Source organism: Desmodus rotundus, chromosome 8, assembly GCF_022682495.2.
Source record: "Desmodus rotundus isolate HL8 chromosome 8, HLdesRot8A.1, whole genome shotgun sequence".
Lineage (NCBI taxonomy): Eukaryota > Metazoa > Chordata > Mammalia > Chiroptera > Phyllostomidae > Desmodus > Desmodus rotundus.
In genome coordinates this window covers 109856041-109880990 of record NC_071394.1, presented here as the reverse complement: position 1 = coordinate 109880990, position 24950 = coordinate 109856041, and the positions used below count along the sequence as shown (strand labels likewise).

The window sequence follows — 24950 nt, the reverse complement described above, 5'->3', positions numbered from 1 at the left end:
AGCTTGGAAGTGAAAAAAAGGAGAAGAAAAGGGAATTTTTTTCTTGGTCCCAGAAAGAAAGGATTAGAGGTTCCATTTTCTCTGGCTGCTGTTTAGTTCTCAGTCAGCTTTCAGTCTGACCCAAGATCAAAGTTGGGAGAATGAGGAGGAAAAAAACCCAGAAAACTTTCCACCCCATATCTTGTTCAATATATTTGCTAATATTAACTTTTCAGAGCCCCCAAGAGCTTACTTTTTGTATTTGGCCCAGAGTCTTTCGTTGTGATCAGTAGGAGAGAGAGGCTTCCAGTGGTGTTCCAGGACATGGGACTAGAAGTCCTGCTAATAATCCATAATGCCCTATTTTAGTTTTGCATCCATGTGTGTATTCACGATTTACATGTCAGTCTTATTCTGAAACCAAACTTCTGATCTGTGTAGGAAGCAGTTTATAAAAATAAGTAAAATTATTAACATTGAGGTTAAGGAAGTTCCTTATTATATATGGAAATAGCATATCAGGAATACATTTATTACCTTTCTGCCATGAAAATAATTTCAGACTATTTGAAACGATTTCACATTTCCGGTCTTCTTTACACTATCTGAGAATTACGTACAGAGGTGTCAGTGGCATGGCCTCAGCCTCTCCCATGATCCAGACCCTAACTGACCTCTTAGCTTTCATAGCGCTGTCCCCCCCCCCGCCCCCGTTCAATTCAAAATTCACATGGTAGCTAGGATCATCTTTTCCAAACATGAAGTCGATAACCTTTTCCTCATTTTGAAACTGTATGACAGCTTCACATTGTACTTATAAGATCTCCATTTCCCCTTAGAAAGCCCCAGTTCTGTGACCACTCTTTGTCCCACAGACCTCATCTCCTACCCACAGACCTCATCTCCTACTGTCCCACTCCTAGCCTTCTAGACACCATGGCCTTTTTTCCCCTAAGCCCAGTGTCTGCTGCAGGGCCTTTGCGTGTTGTATCCTTTGCCATAGACGTTTAAGTGGCTGGGTTTTTCCTGGTTACTAGAATCACAAATCAGATATTACTTCTCCCTGCAGGGAGCACCATCCCTCAGTCACTGAATATCTTGTTGTTCTGCTGTATTTTCTTTGCAGCTCTTATAATTATCTGAATTTATCTCTGTTAGGATTTTTTTTCTTGTGTTTTCTTCCCCTGACCATTCTGATCCCTGACTTCATTCTGTTTTGTTCATTATAGTACTTCTAGGTTCTAGAACAGGGCCTGGCACGTAGTAGATTCTCAATAAATAATGTGAACGAGCTTTAACAGTCATAAACTGTCATATTTAAAGGGGTATGGTAATGGTATCATCAATATAGCTATTCCATCTAATTTTTAACCTCGGAGTTAACAGAGCTTCTTCTCCAATTTCACTCTATATGCTCTCCTTCCTCATCCACCCTCCAGTTGCTTCTCCCTGACATTCAAGTTCTTTTAAAAGCTGAAATCCTTTTCATTGTTTCTTCTATACAAATCTTTCTTTCACTGACTTCCGGTTTATCTTGACCAAAATCCTCAACATGGCTTTCACAGAGACCTGGCACCAGCGATCCTAGTGGAGTGCTCTTTACCCTCTTTTTGTTCGGGACTCCTTCCTCTCTCTCTCAAGTGATTGTGTAGTAGAATGTGTAACATTATGACATTTTTCAAAGTTCTCATTGCACATCACATTGACTGTCTCTCTCCTCTGCTAATCTTTCAACAAAATCAAGGATATCTGGGATGGGTTTTGAGATGTTACTTACTACTGCCGTATCACCAGTGCTGAAATCTAGGAGATGCTCAATGCGTGATTGTCCAAGTGTAAAAATAGCAGAAAAGCTATCACGTGATCCAGGTGCATGACTAGAAATGTGCATTAGTACATGTATGTATTAATTAGGGCTCATAACTACTTTGAATATTCTTTTATATTCTAAAAAGACAGTTGTATTTTGTATATTGCATGTTTCATACCAAGTTTCAGAATCATAATTTTATATATTACTAGTTATCAGGTTTAGAAAATCATATTCACTAATAAATAATTATGCTTTATCATAAAATAGTAAATAAAAATCAGTTTATAGATTTATAATTATTTTGGAAAACCATATTTGTGTACAATTCTTTTTTATTATTGATTTTTTTTTAGAGGGAGAAAGGGAGGAGGAAAAAAGAGAGAAACATTGCTTTGTTGTTCCACTTATTCATGCATTCATTGGTTGCTTCTTGTATGTACCCTGACTGGGAATTGTACCCACAACCTTGGTGTATCTGGATGATGCTCTCACCACCTCAGCTATAACAAATAATTCACAAAATAAGACATTTTTATGGATCAATTAAAATTATTTTGAAATTCTTTATTTGAAGAAAATGGTAAACATGTAAAAAAATTTTGATGTATTTGAGGATTTTAGATTACCATATTTAATGTGATTAATTTAGTAAATTAATTGTAAGGCTAAAGATATGTTTGAGAATATTTACCCTTGGTTCTTCATCTGAGTTTTGGGATTTTATCAATAAAAAGCCTGTTACGCTTTTTACATAGATCTTTTTTGTTCTACTGTGTTTGTTTATTTTTTAAGTATATTTTATTGGCCATACTATTACAGTTGTCTCATTTTTTCCTCGCCTTTGTCCCCCTCCACCCTGCATCCCCCATCCTCCAGTATTCCCTGCCCCCTTAGTTCATGTTCACGGGTCGTACATATAAGTTCTTTGGCTTCTCCATTTCCTATACTATTCTTACCCTCCCCCCGTCTATTTTGTACCTATCATTTATGCTACTTATTCCCTGTACCTTTTCCCCCACTCTCCCCCTCCCCACTGATAACCCTCCATGTGATCTCCATTTCCATGATTCTGTTCCTGTTCTAGTTGTTTGCTTAGTTTGTTTTCATTTTTTTTTAGGTTCAGTTGTTGATAATTGTGACTTTGTTGTCACTTTACTATTCATAGTGTTGCTCTCCTTTTTTCTAGATAAGTCCCTTTAACATTTCGTATAACAAAGACTTGGTGATGATGATGAACTCCTTGAACTTTACCTAATCTGGGAAGCACTTTCTCTGCCCTTCCATTCTAAATGATAGCTTTCTGGATAGAGTAATCTTAGATGTAGGTCTTTGCTATTTATGAATTTGAATACTTCTTTCCAGCCCCTTTTTGCCTGTAAAGTTTCTATTAAGAAAATACCTGATAGTCTTATGGGAACTCCTTTGTAGGTATCTGTCTCCTTTTCTCTTGCTGCTTTTAAGATTCTCTCCTTGTTTTTGATCTATCTTGGATCATTTAATTATGATGTGTATTGATGTGTTCCTCCTTGGGTCCAACTTGTTTGGGACTCTCTGAGCTTCCTGGACTTGTATGTCTATTTCCTTCATAAAGTTAGGGAAGTTTTCCTTCATTATTTTTTTCAAAGAAGTTTCAACTTCTTGCTCTTCCTCTCCTCCTTCTGGCACCCCTATGATTTGGATGTTTGAATGTTAAAAGTTGTCCCAGAGGCTCCTAAGCCTGTCCTCACTTTTTTGAATTCATATTTCTTCATTCTGTTCTGGTAAAATGTTTATTTCTTCCTTCTGTTCCAAATCTTTTATTTGAGTCCCGGTTTCCTTCCCGTCACTGTTGGTTCCTTGTATATTTTTCTTTATTTCACTTTGTATAGCCTTCACTTTTTCCTCTATTTTGTATCCATACTCAATCATTTCTGTGAGCACCCTGATTACAGGTGTTTTGAACTCTGCACCTGATAAGTTGGCTATCTCTTCATCACTTAGTTCTTTTTCTGGAGTTTTGATCTGTTCTTTATTTGGGCCATATTTCTTTGTCTTGGTGCACCTATTACACTGTAAAGGGCTGACCCTTAGGTATTCACCAGGGCAGAGCAACGCACATCAGTGTGTTGTGGCACTATATGTGGGGGATGGGTCAGAGAGGGAACAATGCTGCTTGTTTGGCTCTCGCCCTGCTTTCAGTTACTTCCCCTGCTACACACAAGTGAGTTGGCCCCTCTGGTGCTGATTTCTGGGTGGGTGGGCTTGTGTACATTTTAGGTCCCTGTGGGCCCCTCCAACAGACCCTTCTGTGCGACAACAAGTTTCTCCTGCCACCACAACCCCTCAGATTTTTATGGTCAGAGGTTTAGAAGCTTTTTTTTCTGGTGCTGGAACCCTGGGTTGCAGAATCTGTCTCACTCCCCAGTTGTTCCTCTCGGTTTATTACACATTGGCATTGTGTAACTTTAGGGAGGTGTTTTCTAGGGCCAAGTGATGTACATAGTCCAACAGCCGTGTTCTGCTTGTCATCTCCAACTGCATCCTCCCCCAGTAATCAGAACATGCTGCTGGTCATCTTAGGGTATTGTACAGAGTTGGTGTAGCTCAGTGCCCTCCACTGCTAATTGATGGAAAATGAGATCAAAGCTTGTGTCTTGTGATACTCATACTAAATGATAACATATAAAATACCCAATAATTTCCTTATTTGGGACAAATACTTTGCCTTCTACAAGAGACTGTCTCTTTTAGCATAGTAGAAGCTTATTATTTTGGACTGGGAAAGACTCATGTATCATCAGAATAATATGGGAAAACTTTTAAAAGTAGGGAATCCATGCCCTGGCTCAGTGGATTGAGTGCCAGTGTGTGAACCAAAGGGTTGCCAGTTTGATCCCCTGTCAGGGCACATGCCAGGGTTGTGGGCCAGGTTCCCCAGTAATGGGCACATGAGAAGCAACCACACAGTGATGTTTCTCTCCCTCTCTTTCTCCCTCTCCCTCTCTCTAAAAATAAATAAATAAAATCTTTAAAAAAAAAAAAAAAAAAGGAAATCCAGACCCTTACCCATGATTATCTCATCTCAACTGTCTCTCTCTCCCCCTAAGGTTTCTCCCGCTCTCCCTCCCACTATTCTCATCCCTCCTGCATTTGAACACGCACACACATACACAAACACACTCCACATACCTACTCTGAGGTGATTTGGATGATCATCGTGCTCAGGAGCATAATCTGATCTGGTCCTACCTTTCTTGTAGTCAATGTGGATAGTAGAACCCAGAAAGATTAATTTTGCATTAAAGTTCTGTTTTCTCAAATAATTCCCAGTCTACTTTTTTTTCTGAGCTATCAAGCAGCTTTAAATCCATGGAATGCCTGGGAAAATGACAATATGCCCAGAAATGATATTCATAAAAATAGAAATATTTGCATTATTACATGTTAACTTCCATTGGGTAGTTATATAATACTTGTGACTATAGGCCTTGTTTCCATTCAGTTGCAGAATAGTGAAGATTTTAAAGCTTGTTTTATTTTGATTCATGTGTATGTACTATCCTATATGTGATAGGGTCAGTTTTTTACTCGATTGACTATAGTTTTGCTTCTTCATCTATCTACAGTTTATCATTCCTGATAACATTTATATATATTAAGCTCATGCATTAGATGGCTTTATATTTCAAGGTTGTAATATTGTTTAAATTTATAATTTCTTAAGTCTCTTTTCATACATATATTCAATATTTGGTATGATCACTGTCAGCAAGGATATTAAAAGGGTACCACAAGTTTTGTATGTCATCCTTCTATAATTCATGAAGAATATTTCTTGATAATTTAAAAAATGTATCAAAAATATTTTTAAATTACTAATAGAATAAAGTTGCAAGTTTCAATTATTTAAATTACCAATAAACTTATTCTCTTTAAATAGAATGAATAGCCTCTTCCTTTTATTCTTTCACTGGTTCCAGTATTTTAAATACATGGATTAACATGTTCATGAAAATGATAGCTAGCATTCACTGAGGACTTACATTGTGCTATCTTCTAAACACTTTATTTGCACTTACTTAATTCTCATAACCACACAATATGGTAAAACTGATCATTTCCACTTTATAGATGAGGAAACAGATATTGAGCGATTAATAACAGCATGCCTTTTTCTCTTCCCTATTATGAGGCTCACATAATGCATATGTTGATGTGCTTGATGTTGTCCCACAAGTCTCATAGGCTCTGTTTGCTTTTCTTCTTTTTTTTCTTTGGTTTTGTTTTGGGGTTTTTTTTGCTGCTCAGGCTTGATAATTTTGATTGTACAACCTTCAAGTTTGCTGTTTCCGTCTTCTGCCTTTTCTCACATATTATTGAACTCCTCTGTTTAATTTTTATTTCAGTTACTGTATTTTTTAGCTCCAGAAGTTGTTCCCTTTTATTGTTTCTGTCACTTCATTGATATTCTTATTTTGTTCATTCTTTGCTTACTTCATTTACTTTCCTTCTTTATGTATGTTTCCTTTTTGCTCTTTGAGCATCATTAAGAAAGTTTTTTTGAAACCTTTGCTTAGTAAGTCTAATGTCTAGATTCTTTAGGGATAGTTTCTGTCAATTCATTTTTGTTCATTTATGAGCAATGCTTTCTGTTCTTTGTATATTTTGTGATTTTTTTTGTTGTTGACAGCTGGATATTTGAATATCATAGTTGGGTAACTCTGGATATCAGATTCTCCCATTCCCCAGGGTTTGCTATTTTTTATATTGTGAAAACTTTTAGTCCATGTGCCTAGTGACTTTCTCAAACTATTTTAGCAAATACTATTTTAGACCTTGACATACATAGTCATTGGATTTTTTATTTCATAGTTTGTGTTATGTTAGGGTTTTGACAGAGATTTCTTTGAATGCCAGGAGCTTAGGGGGGCGGGGGGAAGCAACAACAAAAGCAACACACAAAAATGAATATTTATTTGAGTTTGCAGTTCGGCTCTGTGCTATGGACAGTTTCTTTGTCTGTTAGCCAGCACTCATCCTAGTGATCAGCTTAAATTGGAAGCTTAGGGTCTTCTCAGTTTCTTTCTGATTATGCAGCTTGTCCTGGGCATGTGCATGGCCTTCTACTTTCCCCTGTATACCTGGGAGCTTTTGAATGTCCTAATTTTTCAAGGAAATTCTCACCAGCTTTTGCTCCCAGGCCTTAGGAGGTCTATTTTATGTTTCAGTTGTAGTCTTTGCCCCACTCTTAAGCTTCTGCTGGTTTTTAGTTTGTTTGGCTTGTAGTATATTGAAAAGCAGTGCCCACCACTGGTGTTTGGGGTTGGTTTGGGTTTTTTTTTGAATTAGCTGAAAAAGAGGTGAGCATGTATATTAGTCCTTCCAGTTGGAACAGATTTACAATTATTTGCACACATACTCTGTTCTGCTGCCTCTGCAACCTCAAAGTACTGGGTTCTCATACTGGGAACTGATTTTCCTTTTCAAACCTGCTGCTGTACCTGGGAAGGGTTAGGGCAAGGACTAGTAAAAATACCACAGAGCTTTCAAGATGCCTTTCTTGAAATCTTTGTAAATCTTTGACTGTTTTCCAGTGTTGTGCGTAAGTTGTTTTCAGTGCTTGTTTTTAGTGTTTCTGAGGGAGAATAATTTGGAGTTGTATATTCCACCACTTTGTTGATGTAACTGCTTTCTTTTTTAAAAAATTTTATTAATGATTTAATAGGAATACCATAAATTTTATCTTCTTAAATTAAAATTGTCCACTTAGATTTATTTATTTAAAATAGTTCCTGTGTATTTCTGTTTTACAACTGAGTTTTTATTACCAAAAAAATAATTTCAAAATATTCATAGAGAACTAAATAAGACCATTAAATCATTAGAATGTAGATAAATTGACAATAGTAGAGAAATGAAAAATTACTAAACACTTGAGTTTTCTGTATTTACTTGAGTGCTGATTCTTAGACTTAAATAGTGGTCCTGGATTTAGCACAAATAATTAGCCTACTGTTGTTTACCTGATTCCTGATATCCGGTGATATCCTTAGTGTGGCTACTGTCTTCACAGATGATACCTTATGCTTTGCCTTTACCATGTTTCAACATATAAATAGAGTTTTTAAAAAATCATTACTTAAAATGGAATTTTAAATGTAACTGACACATTTCAGTAGTAATGCTAATTCATTTAAAAGATATAAAATGTTTTATAGGTCTTTATACTAACATTTATGTCATCTTATCCTATGACAACTAAAAGGTGGTTACCCGTGGCTTTATTGTCAGTAAGTGTAAACCAGATCTTTCTTCCCCTTACTGTTAAATATTCATCATACATAGTTGATGACATTTCTCTTATAATTCAGAGATAAACCCTTTTTAAAATTATGTAATGGTTATCAGAATTCATACCTAGTGTGATCTGATATTCTAAACTTGATGTTTTTTGATACACACTGAAGACACAATTGAGAACACGTACTCATTTATAGCATTATTCTGGTTCTTTTTAACCTAACCTAGCTCAAAAAACTCTGGTTCTCCCGTCATAAAGCGATGTTTGTGCATGAAAAGCACCATAGAATCTCTCGTAAACCTTTGTTTGTGCGATCTGAACAGTGCACAGATAATTGCTATAAATGCCCTTTGCTAAACATGACAGCAGTGGGAGCTAAAAAGGAATCTGGAACTCAATTTTCATGTTTTCAAGTAAGTCACCATTATATATATTATTGGCTTAATAAGTTAGAGACATGTATATTAGGAGTCACTAGTGGAAAATACTATGCCTTTTGTATCCTCATATGAAACAATATAACTACAAGCATTTTTTGCAAATCACCCAGCTTATATTAATTGTGAATGTTATGAACTCATTTTACAAACTTACCTACTAAAGAGAAATAAATGTGTTCTATAAATTTCAAACTGTAGTGATCACAAGTAATTGGTGAACTGTCTCTATAAAAATAAATGTTGAGCATTGTTATATGACATACATAGTAACACAATACGTATGTAATATATTGTATATAATTTATGTAGTTACTTAAAATTTACCCAGTTAATAAATCTAGATTATTTTATTGATTCATTTATGTTCAAAATTGAAATACTTTTAAAATCACAGTTCTTTTTAAAAAATTTAGTCTTGTTAAAGTACCTTTTAGCAAGTTAGTCTGTTATCTTAAATTTCAGTATTTGTGGTGTTTGATCATTTAAATGTCTTTGTGTAAGTTTAATAATGTATCTGTGTGTGTGTGTGTGAGAGAGAGAGAGAAAGAGAGAGAGAATATTAGTTCTGAAAACAACCTATGCACCCTGGTTACAGTTAAGGCTACCTGGTAACTTAATTCATGAATCAAGAACAACTTAAAACATTATATTAAACTCTCTTGCACCCTCTGTTGTTATTTTTGGGGAACACTACACATACTTTCCCGTGATTATTGGTGTTAGGCTTATTATAATCCCTGCTAAAATTAATACGTAGGATATTATACTTACCTAAAAATTATGTTGATAGTAAAGTAATATTTGTTTTTTTAATTCTTACTCATTTTTCTTGTGTTACAGATAATGTTTTTATTGTAAAGCAGCTTAAAAATGAAAGATGAGTCTTTTCTGTGTGCCTTTGAGTTTTCCTGCTACCAGTTTTAAACCCCTCCAAATGTTTCAAACAAATGAAAGTCTCTACAGTATATAGCACACTCTGTGCACAGTTTTCCAGAATTATAAATTCTGTCTGCCTCTTTGTAAACCTTTCAATTGTCAGACATTTCCTTCTAAAATAAGAGTCTGGGACCGTCTATACTAAAATTAAGGATTTATAACTGTAAGGAACAGATGTTTTCATAAACATTTGCTATAATTAATTTCAACTAGAGGATTGAAGGAACAAAGCATTTTTTCCCGCTTCAAAACTCTGTTGCCTTTTCCTCTTATAGCAAACTCTGAAACCTTTTCTCTAATACTGTTTAGAGAAACAACTGTACTCCTTATTTGGTGTGTTTTTGAGAAAGAAAAACTGCTTTTCCCCCTTATTTCCATGTTTGCAAGTTACATTTAATATGATATATTCATTTCAAATCAGGTATAAAATAAAGAACACTTTGGTAATGTATAATGATGACAAAATCTAGTAGTTTAAGAAAACCCAAAAGTCTTAATTATGTGAAGGATTTTATATTTGATCTGATAAATATCAGCAGAAGGCAAGAAATGTTCTATTGGTGAGATTTTGTGTGTTTAAGTAATCATAATCTTTAGTTTTAAAGCGAAAGAAGGCTCATATTTTCAATACATGATATAGTACTTATTCTATGCTGATTATGGAGTGTTTCACAGGAAATGTCTGCAAGCTGTTAAATAACATGTGTTGTAGAAAATTTTCATTTAGCAAGACAGAGACTAATTTTCCTTAAATTTTTTAATATATCGTAATACCATTAATTTGTTAAAGGAAATGAAGTATGTCGAGTGAGTAATTTTAGGATTCCAATGTCTTCAAAGAATTAACAGTGTATATACCCAGTTAGATTGATACTAAACATTTAACTGTTTTTTGGATTATTTTCTTCTATGATAATTCTCAACATTTTCAAGTTCTATACTCCATTTTAGGATTTTTGTTTAATAAAAACACTGGAAGTATATTTTGAAAAATAATAGAGCTAAAAGTTCAGTAAGTGGACTCAGTTCAGTTCTCACCCTCCTAAAACTTGGGCGCAGCTGCAAAGATTTTGAAGAGAACCAACATTTTTGACTAATCTGTCATCTGTAAAATGTGCAAAGCAAAATAGGTAGCTGTCATTAAAATTATATTTCAGCTTTCAATAACCATTTAATGAGGAGCGTAATTATATAAGTATGGTACCTTAAGTACTATACTCAATAATTAAAATAATCTCATCTTTAAAGTGAAAGCTCGGTAATTACTATTTGACTTAACCAGGACCACTGTGATGGTCTCCGCTGGCACCTTAGGTTGTTCCAAGTGGATTAAAAGTATAAATTAAAATTGGATATGTCATTAAATTATTAAGCTTTATTTATCATGAAAATGAATATAACCCGATGTTTGAAAGTTACCTTACAGGAATTAGGAGTGTAAAATGCAATCAGATTCTAGTCATTTAATGTGTTTCTAAAAAGGATGATATGTTTTATAGTAGTTACTGTGGTTTCATAAAGACTATACTTTGCAGTATACATTTTAAATTTGAAACTATTAAAATTGAATTTCTGTCAGTAAGAATATGTATTTTATCTCGAGGCATTGTTAAGCATTTTTTAACTTCTTTAGCAAATTTATTTTTTTCTACAATTTTAAATTGATAGGTATGAATTTGTTCTAAATCTGATTTTATGAATATGCCTGTTGCTTGGGTGAAAATTTTTCCCCTGAATGTTTGATGTTATCACGTGAAGGAGAAATACTTTTGATGTTGCTATTTTTTTTTTTATTTTTTAAACTGCTGAGCTTTTGCGAACAGGTAAAACCTAAAATTTTGGGAAGAATATTAAGATGTATTTGGAGCTCACTGGAATGCATAATTGTTTACCGCCTCCCAATTCTGCTTTCTTCTTTACTTCTGTGCTTAACGAATTTTCAGATAGGCTGAACTGGGGGCTGGAAAACATTCCACGCCTCCTCTGTGCCTGCTGTCCTGTGGCCGTACCAGTGTCGTGGTGGGTGACTTGGTCACTGACAAAAAGTTCTCCTTTGTTTATAAACATTAGTGGATGATTAAATGGGTTATAAATTTTGGCTTGTCCGTGACTCATAAGAAGAAAAAATCTGTACTGTTCTTTATTTGTTCCTGTTATTAATTACTTTGGTAGTATTTCTGTCCAAGTTAGAAGCAGTGGTGGTGGTTTATATTTTAGCATCAAAATAAGTTTTCAGCCTAATGGGCTCTGATTATAAAAGATATTTGGGGGAGGGAAAAGCAGATACATGTTTTTTGATCCAATATACTGCATAAAACTGTCACATAGTAGCTTTTCAACTGAAATATTCAGTTTTATAATCTCCATTATTTCAGTGTTTAAATTTTTTTTTCCAGGAGACTCAAATAAAAATGGAAGAAGAACAAGTTCTACATTAGATTCTGATGGGACTTTTAATTCTTATAGGTAGGTGATGAATACATAGATACATAATATTACAAGATAATGTACAAAATAATCTTACAGGACTCTAACCTTACAGTAGTAAGGAACTGCTGCCTGTACTTTAAAAATATGACAAAAGTAAAAATATTATGATAAGCAATTATTCTGCACATTTATTAAATAATAGAAAATGCAATATTCTAAATTCTTGAATAAATGGGCTTATTATAGATATCTCTTGTTAACCTATATTAGGATAATTGGAATGAATACACATGCAGCATTAAGCTTCATTAGAATCCATTTTTATTTTTGTTTTTTCAGTATATTTTCACAGTGTGAAAGGCTCCCTTTTCTTTCAGTATTCTGTGAAGCGAAGAGCGCTGTTTATGAGTCACTAAGAGAGGATGAAATGTAATCCGGGGTTACATCCACTGCTGTTTGCTAATGTCCCGTTTGGCTCTTCAGCGCACAGGGCAGTTATGATCTCAATTAGTGATTTTAAAAAAGAATACATTAGTTAAGAAAACGTGTATCTTAGCTAGTCTTTGGTTAACATTCTCCTTTTAACTTGAATTTGCTTCAGTGTTTATGGAATTTGTACCTTCATAACAGAGAAACCTAGAACGAAGAAAGAGTAAAGTATTTCCAATAATATTTGAAAATTTATATACTGAACCAAAATGACATGAAAACTCGGTTTACTTTTAGGGGAAGACGCACAGATTCAATAGCAGTACATCTTGGCATTACCGATAGCAGGGCGGATAGCTGAGGAAATATTTTCGTTGGAGCGCGCCGTCCTTGGGGTTGTGGCGCTCTAAAATACACGCAGGAGCCACTGTGCACTTGAACTCCTGTGACTATTGAGCTGCCACTCCTTCTTTCATATAAGAAATATGGGTTTGATTCTTAGAATGTTTATATATTTATTGGAAATCATACTCTATATCCCTAATTGGAACTGTGTTATTTGTTTTCTCAGATCCCAGGCAAGCTTTTAACATCTAGAATAGGGCCTGTGCACAGGAAGCACTTAATAAGAATATAGTCAATGTGAAAGTTTTTACCATTTGTTTATGAATTCCAGAAATGAGATGGTAATTGAAACACTTGACATCTTTATTTTATACCAGTTGGGGTCTGTATAAATAATCAGTCGTTCAAGTGTCATGGATACTACATGGATTATGTTCCCATGGTGTTCTAGAAGGTATTATCACAGCAGTAAGGATCATATGTTGTCATTATATTTTCACTGAACCCGTTTTTACCTTATAAATGTTGGAATTCTCCAAATCGTTAATTTTAGCGCTGAGTTGTGATATAAACTTGGAATTTGACATATTAAATAATAGGTAGAATATTCTGTCTGAACATATTATAGCTGATCACTCAAAAAACAAAAGGTGAATATAAAACATAGTTAAATAAATATTCATGATTTGGCACATAACTGAGGAATGTTAATATGATCATTTATATGAAATCTATGGTGGTAATATTATTAGATATAAATACAATAAAAATAATCAAGACAAAAAGAAAATAAAGATGTATTTCAAAGGAAGGAAAATCTATATGTATATAAATTCAGTTGGTGAATTATATTTTACAATTACATTTATAATATAGCTAATTATAGTAAATAATGGACATAATATAAAGTTAAGAGAAATGTGTTAATGTGAATGCACAGTATTATCTTGTAGTTTATTTTCTTAAATAGTTTGAAGATAAAGGATCTTCTATTGAATGATAATTGTATTTTGAAAATGAACTCCTAATGCAACTTTGCACAATAAATACTAATGTTGTTAACTAATATATTTTTAATCAATGCCTGTCAGTGTTGTAATGTTAGGATATTAATTTATTGTTGTAATTAAAAAGGCAAGATAAAAAGCTCACGTAGTACAGTCTGTAAAAACAAGCTTTTAATAGTTGGCAGGCCAGTGCTGTTATTAAATAGTATTATAGTATTTAAGGTGTGAAATGAATATTTTTCTACTCAGTAGGCAATAGCTCTTACAATATAATGAGCTTACTTGTGAATTTGACACTTGGGTTAAATGCAGAATTCATAGAAGCACAGCTCTGGGGTATATTTTCATATTAAGGTTAACTGATAAAACCTAGGAATTGTTGCAGAATCACACTAAAATGGCAACAGAATTGTCAGTAAAATTCAGTTTTGAAAATGAAAATTATTTTTCCTGCCATCATAGCTCTTTTAAACTAACTAGAAATAGGTCATTGGAAAAAATGTGAATATTCCAAACCCTCAAACATCCTAACAGTTCTACCTTTGAATTATTTAAGCTGCCTCAGAAATCCTGACCACCCTTCACAGCTACACAATTCTGGCTGTCAGCCGAGTATGAACATACTCAAGCTGTATCTACTTGTGTCCAGGATAATGATTAGCCTTAGTTTGTCATCTATTAAGTGGATGCTTCCTTCTCACAACTGTTTCAAAGACTGAGACAAAATGCATAAGACAGATTTTCGGTTTCAGGAGGGCATAGTCTGTTTTTTTTCACTGTGTTGTTCATTAGTAATACCCAAACATAGCGAGTTGGTTCAAATCCTGACTCCGGACACTTGGGAGACTTTGGACAAGTTTTAGCTTCACTTTGCTTATCTTTAAAGTGTCAGTAATAAAACACACTTCAGAACAGTTAATGGGATCATGTCACTAATGTCACGTAGCAAAAGATGAATAAATTTTGTCTTCTGGTCGATGTCATATCGTTGTCATCATCATTATCTTTCTGGTAATGTAAAACATTTTTTACAGTGCTCTACTTCAGAGACACCAAAAAGAAGATTTCTGAAAATGTGTCTTACAAGGAAAATGACTTTGGTCTGTTAGTGGAAACAGAGCTAAGAACAAGCCTAACCTGAGGCTTGAAGCTCTCAATCTCTGATACAGTATTATAGATTGCCTTTACATAACAAAATTGTACACATAATAAAGATAAGAAGGTGTTTTACTATCAGCATGAGTTCAGAGACAGACTTTTGGAATTTTGACCAAAAATTGTGAAATTTAAAATTGATGTACCCTGACTATAGCTTCGTGTGCCCACTGTTCGTAGATCTGGTTTTCACAGGCTGGGAGGGTTACTTTGGATGTGTCTTTTGTGGGTTTTGCTTCACTGATTCAGAATAGAGTACAGCTGCACTTAACTCACAAGGCACCAGTGTGACTGTTGCATGATGCCTGGGTAATAGACTGGGTCTTGTTAGAATTTGATTGTGCATCTCCTCACTAATTTGCAGATGACTTATTAAAATGGAAAATGAATAAGAACTGAGATTATTGGTTTATGCATTATATCTTGTAACTTTTTTAGAGACCAATTTTAATGTTGTTTGTCAGATGACATGAGCTTTCTCTGTTTCTTATACAACTGAGGGACCCCTTGCTGGGTGTGAAAGAAAAGTAGTTTGCCAGTTAGCAGTCTGCCGTAGCTGTGTAACTAAGTGACTGTAGCACAAGGTCATGTGGTGGAAGGAATGTACTCCCACTGCCACCCCAACCCCCTCTTCCCAAAGGCAGCTGACCTTCTCCTCTGCAAAGAGGCAAGCCCCTTGCCAGCATATATGACTACAGACTATTACATTAATCTGTTTAGCTGCACTACCAGCTGCTTGCATGTTTTTAATTATCTTATTAGGTGGTATAACAGTGACCTATGAAATAAATTGAAGGTGAACATTTTGAAATTTCCTTTCATTTACCCTATGTTTCTAAATACCTTTATTGATTAAAGTACAACTTCTACAAAAGTTCATAGGAAGTCTGTATAGTTTTTTGAGTCAATGTAATGTTTTTTACTGTCATAATTCCAAATATAGAAATAACTTCATTTTTGTCTCATTAGGTTGTGTTTAGCCACAAATCCATGTTAAAATCCATTGGTTTAGTAGTCAATTTAGTTACAAAACTCAGACCAGTTATTGATATTCTCTGGGGAACTCTAAATAATGCTTCATTTCAGACATTGTCTTGGCATTCTATAAATGGCATAGGATATATTATAAATCATTGAAGATTACTTTACAATCAGTTTGCATATTTAACTCTGATTTTCTTTATTCTCTATATACACTAGCAAATCATCTAGCCTACCCTCATTATTTCCAGATCTTAATTTCACATGGTACCATTTCTGAGTATATTTTCTCAAGCTGTGCTGTTTGGAAATATGTACTGGTACTACTTTAGATTTTGACAATTGGAGTATGTTCAAATAATACCTTGTAAATGAGTGTTGACTCCATGATACACAGTTCAAAATAACAACCAGTGGTTGTTCCATTACAAATCAGAGCCAATAAATGAAGACTGTAATAATTTAGTTAGAAACTCAGGTATCGAATTAAAAAAACAATGGCATTTATATACAAAAGAATTGCATGTGTGTCTTTTGAGTTAGTAAATCCTACAACTGGGATAGTAAGGTGACTTGAGACTGGAAAATCTATAAACACCTTAAATACTTACAAACAACATTATTTATATCTTTTTAAAATCTAAAGAAATACTATATTTCATATTTCAAAAGAACTTTTGTTGAAGAAATAAAGGGAATTTTTTCCTTTTCTATATTTTCTTTTCTTTTCTTGGTCTAAATTTAGTGGGGTTATCTCTGGCTGGTGTGGCTCAGTTGGTTGGAGCACCATCCCATAACTGAAAGGCCGTGGGTTCAATCCCCGGTCAGGGCACATGTACAATCCTTAGTCTGGGGTTATAATTTCTTAGTAATGATCCAAGCTTCTAGAGTTGCTTTGAAGTAGTGGGGTTAAAATTTCTTAATAACAATCAGAGCTTTCATAGTTGCCTTACTCTCATAATATGGTATGTTCTATAGCCCCACAGAGCCAAAGGTGTTTAAGTTGGTAAAAAGAAAGTTTTTAAAAATTCAGTTGGGTTAGTTTTTATAATCTGAAAGTCAAGTCTCGAAAAAACATATTAATTTGAATTTACTGTAGCCACTGAGTAAATTTTAAAAATCAGGCTTCAGGTTGTATCACAAAGATTTTTGTGGATCATCTTTACATAAGCAGTTTGGGAGGAAGTGGGAAACGTACTTCCATCACTAACATTCACTTTTGGTATAATATCTTCCCCCCCCCCATTTGTATGTAAGAATGTCATATGTCTCTTGAAATAACAAGGAAGCAATGATTCAAAAAAATTAGAATAGAGATCATTTCAAATTCAGCAATCTAAGTTCTGGTTATATTCTTAGTACGACAGAAATTTGTTAACTTGTTATTTTTAAGACTATGAAGCCATAGAACCATTTGACTTGCTAAAAACTACACCATAGTAGTTTGTTCAAGCCACTATAACGAAATACCAGAGACTGGTTTGTAAACAACAGAAATGTATTTCTCACAGTTCTGGGGTCTGGGGAGTTTAAAGATTAAGGTACCATGCTGGCAGATTTGGTGTCTGTTGAGAGCCCACAGCCGAGTTCCTGCTTGGCCTTCTCACTGTGCTCTCGCACGGTGGAAGAGGTGAGAGAGCTCTCTGGGGGCTTCTTTTGTAAGAGCACTAAACGTGAGAGCCCTCGTGACTTCACCATCTCCCCAAAGCGTCACTTCCAAACACCATCACACTGGGTCTCAGGATTCACCATATAAATTAGAGGAATCGGAGCGGGGGGAGCACATTTGGTCCATAGCATATATTAAAGATCATAGAGACCAACCCGAATTCCCCATCCCACTCTACCGCCAGTTGCCTTGTTAAGTTCCTACGGCCCTGCCATTTGAATTATTTTTTCAAGGTATTATAGCTTAGTAAATAGCTCAGAAAGGAGGACCTAGAATTCAGATTTCTTTGCTGATTCTTAGAGCATTGCATTTCTCACTTTGATGTGCTGCCTTTTTTTGGTTGGGAATCTAATTATATGGCAGAAACTCTAAGTTCTTAAGAATAAATTCATAACTTAGGGAAACAATTTGGAAAAAACACACAGATAAAAATAAGGCTCTACCACTACTGATTCCACCACTTACGGACTGTGTGACCTTAGGCAGGATGATTATTTTCTCTCTGTTAAAAAACTAATCACTAAAATTCTGTGGCACACCAAAAAGCATAGTTTTTTGCTGATATAACCAAAAAAATAGGTATAATTTTGATTCATTCACACTGGTCAGCTATTGTTGTGTTGGCTCTTAGAATTATTTTATTTGATAGTCTTAAGGGAAAAGAGGTCAGTGCCCCTGACTAAATTGTCAGGTATCACATGTTTTAAGAATTCTGGCGGCACATCGGTCGAAAGTCGCCATCATGGAGTTGTAGGGGGCATGCCTACAAATGAGCTGAACACCCGGCCCAGTCACCTACTGTATAGACAGTAATAAATGCTAGTTTCTTCACATTTCCTTTTTTCTCTCTCTTCTAAAATTTTTTTTGAATTTTAATGAACTTTTTCACCTCACATTGTTGTCTTTTGTCTCAGAAAAGTATTTTTTTCCAGAAAAGTATTTTTAAAATTCTGTGTAGCTCTAAGGTAGCATTAAATGATATTAAAGAATCAAATCTACAGTTCTCTATAAAATATAAGACCTACAGATATCTATAGTTACCTAGAAACTACATAGGAGGAATTTTATAAAACCCATACTGATACATAACCTCACAGTCTTTTTTATTAAATATATTTTATTTCCATGTTTGCTCAAGTAGTACCACAACCTTTATAGTTAAATTATAATTTCAAAGAACACAAAATGTGTGATCTTTTTATTTTCAAGAAACCAAAATCAGAATATTACCTTTTATTCTTATCTTCATATTGGAGCCACATTTGATAGAAGAAATGAAAATCACATTTGAATGTTGAATATATCTTCTTGAAGTAACTTTCTTATTTTTATGATAGTATATCTAGTCAATATCTATGCTTCTCTGTAATCTACAATCTGTCTGAACTAATTATTGATCACTTAAGGCTCTGGAAATATGTTACCTTCTATTTAAGTAATCAACTGGTCGTGTACATTCATGCACCAAATAATGGCATTTGGGTGAGAGACACACTACGCGTAGAACAGTGGTCCCATAAGATGATAATGGAGCTGAAAAATCCCTGCCGCCTTGTGAGGTCTCAGCCAGCAGGGCACAATGCATGACTCACGTGTCTGTGGCGATGCTGGTGCAAACAAACACAGTGTCTGCCAGTCCTGTAAAAGCGTAATGCGCACAGTTCCGTACAGTACGTAGTATTTGACAGTGGTCGTAAGTGACTGTGTTATTGGTCTATGTACTTAATACACTGTAATTTTTATCACTTTTAGAATGCACTCTTTCTACTTATCAAAAAAAAGTTTGCTGCAAAACAGCATATACTGTGTAACACTTGCAGCAACCTCATACCTCTTGTTTATTGCATCTCCTCCTTGTATTATTCTCTCTTGTGCTTGATTCAGTCTCATTTTGTTTACTCATTGTGACCCCCAAGCACACAAGATCCACTGCTCATGTTGCTAGTAAGAAGCCACATCAAGTGGCTCACCTGGAAATGAAATTAAAAGTGACTGAAGACTGTGAAGGTGGAAAATCAGTGATGGTTATGGCTCACCAGTCAAGCATGTTCATTCCACCGTGGCTGCGATCTTGAAGAGCAGGAGCCAAGTGGCGGATGCTGTTCAGGATCTGCTTCATGCACGGAAGGCAGTGAGACTAACCAAAGCCCAGGAAGGGGCCCTGTCAGACATGGAGACACTTCTCAAGACCTGTGTGGCAGACCAGACGCAGAAGAGTAGCTCTCAGGACCGGGACAATAGTGGCCAGAGCAAAAAGTTTGCAGTGTTGAAGGAAAAGGCTGAACCTGACTAGGATGTTGAATTTACTGCTTGTTCTGGGTGTCCTAAACACTTCAGGAATCGTTATTCATTACATAATATGAAATGAGTGCTGAGTCTGTGGATGCTGATTTGAAGGCAGCTGAAGAGTTTTTGGAAACTGTAGAAAAGCTGATTGTGGAGGAAAATTACTCACCACAGCAAATATTCAATATGGATGAATGAAACCTCCCTCTTCTGGAAATAGGATACCTGAAAGGGTTTTCATGAGGAGACCAAGTCAATGCCAAATTCAAGTCTTTTGTGGACAGGATAACCGTATTGCTTGGGGACAGTGTTGCAGGCTACAGATTGAAGCCCTCTGTGGTCTGGCACAGTGGGAACCCCAAACATCAGTAAGCACACACTGCCAGTGTGCTAAAGAAGCAGCAATAAGAAGTCATGAAGGACCCAGCTCCTCTTTCAAGGTCCCGTCCTGAATTGCTGCCAGTGAACTGGAAAAGTACTCTTTGGAGAATAACACACCTTTCAAGATTTTGCTGATTGTTGATAATGCTCCTGTACTTCCTCGTGTTACTGGTGATCAAGATCCCAATATTAAAGTGGTGTTTCTTCCTTCAAACCCCACCTTTTTAGTCCCGCCAATGGATCAGGGAGTTATAGAAGCTTCTGCCACCTGCTACCTGAGAGGAGGACCTTTGTCCAGGCTGTTACTGCAACTGAGGAAGACCCTGATGCAATACTGAAGGGTTTGGAAGGGTTACAGCATCATGACTGCAGCGGGAATCCTGCTTGGGCTTGGAGTGATGTTACCAAGGAGGGTATGAATGGTATCTGGAAAAAAATACTCAAGAAGTTTGCCCATGACTTCAGAAGCTTTGCCAAAGGTAAGTAAGTTGCACAAATCAAGGCTGCGCTTGAGATGGCAAACGACTTTAACCTCAGTGTGGACAAGGATGTCACTGAGGAGCTCCTAGGTATGGTTCCTGAGGTACTGACTACTGAGTTGTTCCTGAGGTACTGACTACTGAGTTATTTGAACTGGAACAAGAACTCATAGCTGAAGAAGAGGTAAGAGAAAAGGAAACTGCAAGAGATGAAAAAGAACCCCCAAGAAAGTTCACAGGGGAAGGGTTTACCAGAAGCTATTGTAGACCTTAGCAGGCTCCTTAAATTTGAAAATATGAACCCGAACACTGAAAGGTTTTCATTATTAGAGAGGAATGTTTATGGTGGATTATCTGCTTATAAGCACATTTGTGATGAAAAAAAGACAACCCAAGTAAACCACTATGGACATATTTCTGAAGAAGTTATACCTCCTCAAGAAGAGCCTCAAGCAGGCCCCTGAGGAGGTGTTCCGGAAGAAGACATTGCTGGCTTAGGAACGAGAGCTCCGTGCATGTTTTTATTCTTGGAAACCTTCCAGTGGGACAGGACCTGGAGGCTGAAGACGGCGATGCTGACCCTGACCCGCTGTAGGCCCAGGCCAGTGTGTGTGGTTGTCTTAGTTTTTAACAAAAAGGTTTAAAAAGCAATTTTTTTTCTATAGAAAAAAGCTTAGACAAAAGGATATAAAGAAAGGAGACATTTTTGTACAAATGTGCAGTATGTGTTTTAAGCTAAGTGTTATTTTCAAAACAGTTGAAAAGTTACAAAATTGATAAAGTAAAAAAGTTATGGTAAGCTAAGGTCATTAGTGAATAAAGAAATACATATATTTATAAATGTAGTGCGTCTGAAGTGTACGATGGTTACAAAGTCTACAGTAGTACAGTAATGGCCCTCACGTTCCCTCACCACCCCCTCACTGACCCCCCCCAGTTAGTGCAAACTCCGTTCATGGTAATCTCCCCACGCAGGTGTGCTATTTTTATATTTCATACTGAATTTTTATGGTACCTTTTCTGCACTTAGATATGTTTAGATACACAAATACTGTTGGGTTAAAATTGCCTACAGTGTTTTCAGCACAGTAGCATGCTGTACAGGTGTGTAGCCAGCCTAGGAGCCACGGCTCCACCATGTAGCCTTGGGGTGTCGTAGAAGGCTGTCCCTGTAGGTTTGTGTAAGTGCACTCCGTGATGTTCACACAGCGGGAGATCTGCCTAGGGCTGCATTTCTCAGAACACAGCCTCATCACTAAGTGGTGCATGACAGTACAGCCTTAAGTTAACATAACCCAGACTAACTTGAAATACATGTTACAATTTCAGTTCCTTTCCTTCGAGCCCTTTTTACTTCCTGTAGCTGGACGTCTTTTCGTATTTGTCTATTTACATCGTCAGCTGCAATCTGCACTCATCTAAAAACTGTGTACACGTTTACCTTTGAAAAGACAGGCCTACATTTGAGATAGGAGGACATGAGGGTAGCAATTCTGAGTCAGTCAGCTCTGGGAGCCCCTTCCCCTGGGCACACTGCTGCTTTCCACTGGTGTCCGCGTTGAGATGTGCCCGCCGCCAGCCCTGGGAATTTTTGTAAGTGAGTTTGTAATACATATATATTAGTTTTTAGGTATGGTAATGAAATAGATAAAATCAATTAGCTCTTTGGTCAGTGATGTTGAATTGTGTTGCTGGATCTATAATTTGAGAAAATAATGCACAGGATTAGGGTTGAAACTTGGGAAGTTACATAAATCTTTTAAAACATAGAAAGTGATATTCAACATCTGTCTATTTTCCATATCAGATTACCTTGCCTTTTAGGGGACAGTAGTAGTGGTTAGTAATCCAATTTTTCATTTTATTTTTAATCCAGAGCTTTTACAACAGCTTTTCTGACATGTTTATATCTTTTCTTCTTAGTTCAAGAGCACTAACACTCAGTCATTCCTCAAATTTTTGTTGTCTGCCCATTTATAAGCAACTCAATGTGCCAAACCTCGAGACTGAGACCCAAGGAGGAACTCGCATAGACCCCACCCCTGGTGTTCTCATGGTCTAGGAGGGGGGACAGACAGACGTGGAAGCAGCTGATGTAGATGCCGACTGGTGTTGCACTGGGGGCGTTCTACCAAGAACTAGGGGAACGCCAGGTGGGGTAGTTAGCTGAGCGGTGGGGGCGGCGGCGGGAACATATGTTTGGTAGACATTCTGGAGGGACAGGAGTTTTCTGGGGCGAACGATGTGAACAAAGACGGTCTTCATTGTTTACCCTTCAGCAGTGCAGCCTTCGTGTCCTGTTAGAATGGGTAGATGTGACTGGCCTCACATTTTTCACTGACAAAATTGTGCTCTTACCTATAAAGACAGCTGAAGTGACCCACACGACATGGGTATGTACATATATCGTTCCATTATGGTGGCATCGTTACTTTGCATGAACCGCTGTTTTTACGTATTCAGTATATCACAGATGTTTGGTGTATTTGAATCGAAGATCAAAACATTTAATTGGGTATTGATAATGTATCTTTAAATACCACCAAATTATATGAAATACTTGATAGTGGCACTAACTGAGAATGAATATTATATGCCTAGAAAGATGGGGAAAATCGATAAAGCAGCTATACAATAAAAAATAGCCTGCTAATGAGGGAGTATTTGAAATTTAAAAAACGTCCTAGTATTATCTGAACATATGGACATAGTTTTCATTCCATGATTATAGATGCAGTGTTCTGACATAGATATAGAAGTGGTTTAGTCTGGTTGACATGTTCTCAGGGAGTTTCAAAGATTGTATTCCAAGCTGCTTTCTCGGATTAGGGAAGTAATTCTGATGACGTGCGAGTCTCTCAACCCATTTGAAGCAAATCAGGATAGTTAAACACCATCTCTTAACTCTCATTCCAGGTTTTTAATGTGCTTCTAGATCTTAAAGATCTCTTGAGCTGGAGAGCTCTGCCATCACTGAACCTGGCACAGATATCTCATTATTTGGATTTTGTTCAGTCCACAGTAGTAAGTGTATAATCTCTGAACTAACTGTGGTTGTTTCCTAGCTATTCCTCACCTTAACCCCTGGCCACACCCAGAGCCTGCTCCTCTCTGTTGTATTCTGACTTTGTAGGTTGAACAGGGACTGTTTTTCCACATGAGAGATTGGGACAGAATGGAGGGAGCAGAGAAGGATCAATAAATAAAGCCAGAGTGGTGTCTTTGGCATTTTTAACACTGCTCCCATTTCTTCCTCCCGCTGCTGCCTGGGTTGTTGATGGACCCTAGAGAAAGGACCCTGTCTCGCTCTCTCTAGACGCCATTCCTAATCATAGTATCTTTAAAGACTCTGTAGAAAAATGAGAATTTTCTTATGGCCCTAATTTTAAGTTTTATAGTAGCATTCCATGTTTCCATAAAGTAGCAGCTTTATGGAAACATCTCTTTGGTTCATAAAGATGTCTCTGGTCATATAGTTACATTTTTGCGGCATGCGTTTGGGATCCGAATCACTGAGTGTATGGATAACAGAATAGCAGATAACAACGTGCACAGGAGGCCTTTTTATGAAGTCAGGACTAGATGTGGGTCCTTTTGAAGTAGATGAACCCAAGTAAGATAAAATTTCAGCAGTGGAGAATACTTCTGACTAACACAGGAATTTTTATGACACAATTTAATATGGGTGAAGAGATCATGAGAAAATGTTTCATCTCTCCCTGTGATGCAGAGCAACTGTTTAAAAAAACAATCAGTAATAAAAATACTACTCCCACTATTGTCCTAGCCTTCGTAGGAGACAGAGTGCAGACGCAAAGTAGTCTCCACAAGCCTGGTTTCTGTATTTCAGCGTTTCCCCCAGCCCTCTCCTCCACCCCCAAAACCAGTATTAAGGAAAGGGATTCCCCCCCCCCTTTTCTTTGGATATAGTAACACATCAGTTATCTAGAGGTCAAATTTCTAATAACTTTAGCGAACTAGAATATCATCAGAAACTTAGAAATAGATGGAAAATATTAGAGTATCCATAAAGTTTGTTAAAGTCTATTTAGTCACAGGAGGGCCCTTTCAGTCCTTATTCTGGTTTTACTTACTTTTATTTCTTATTTTTTTAATTAAAAAGGTTATATACCAGTTTGTGATATTGAAGAGAAACCAGAATGCATAACAGTTTAAAGTAGAGTTTGTTGTCTTTATTTTTAAAAAGACAAATTAAGCTGAGCAAATGATAGGTCAGTAGAGATTTAGAATTTCTAAAGCTAACTCCATAACCATTATAGGAATCGGAAGCTGGTGGCCTGACACACGTGGTCGTGCGGGAGGTGCCGTGAAAACAGAGC

General features: G+C 36.2%; 1 protein-coding gene across 4 annotated transcripts in view; it reads left to right on the top strand.

Annotated features, from left to right (window-relative positions):
• The window catches only part of TBC1D5 (TBC1 domain family member 5), a 467560-nt gene that overhangs the window by 220190 nt on the left and 222420 nt on the right, over positions 1–24950 (top strand). For 2 of the 4 annotated variants that reach the window (XM_071222301.1, XM_024566252.4), the window contains one exon: positions 11845–11914. The exons of 1 other annotated variant lie outside the window; for it this stretch is intronic. In XM_071222301.1, coding sequence (XP_071078402.1) covers positions 11845–11914 — 70 coding nt within the window. Of the gene's footprint in view, positions 1–8395; positions 8486–11844; positions 11915–24950 lie in introns of all 4 variants that reach the window. One more of the 4 variants, XM_071222302.1, reaches the window with a different exon arrangement.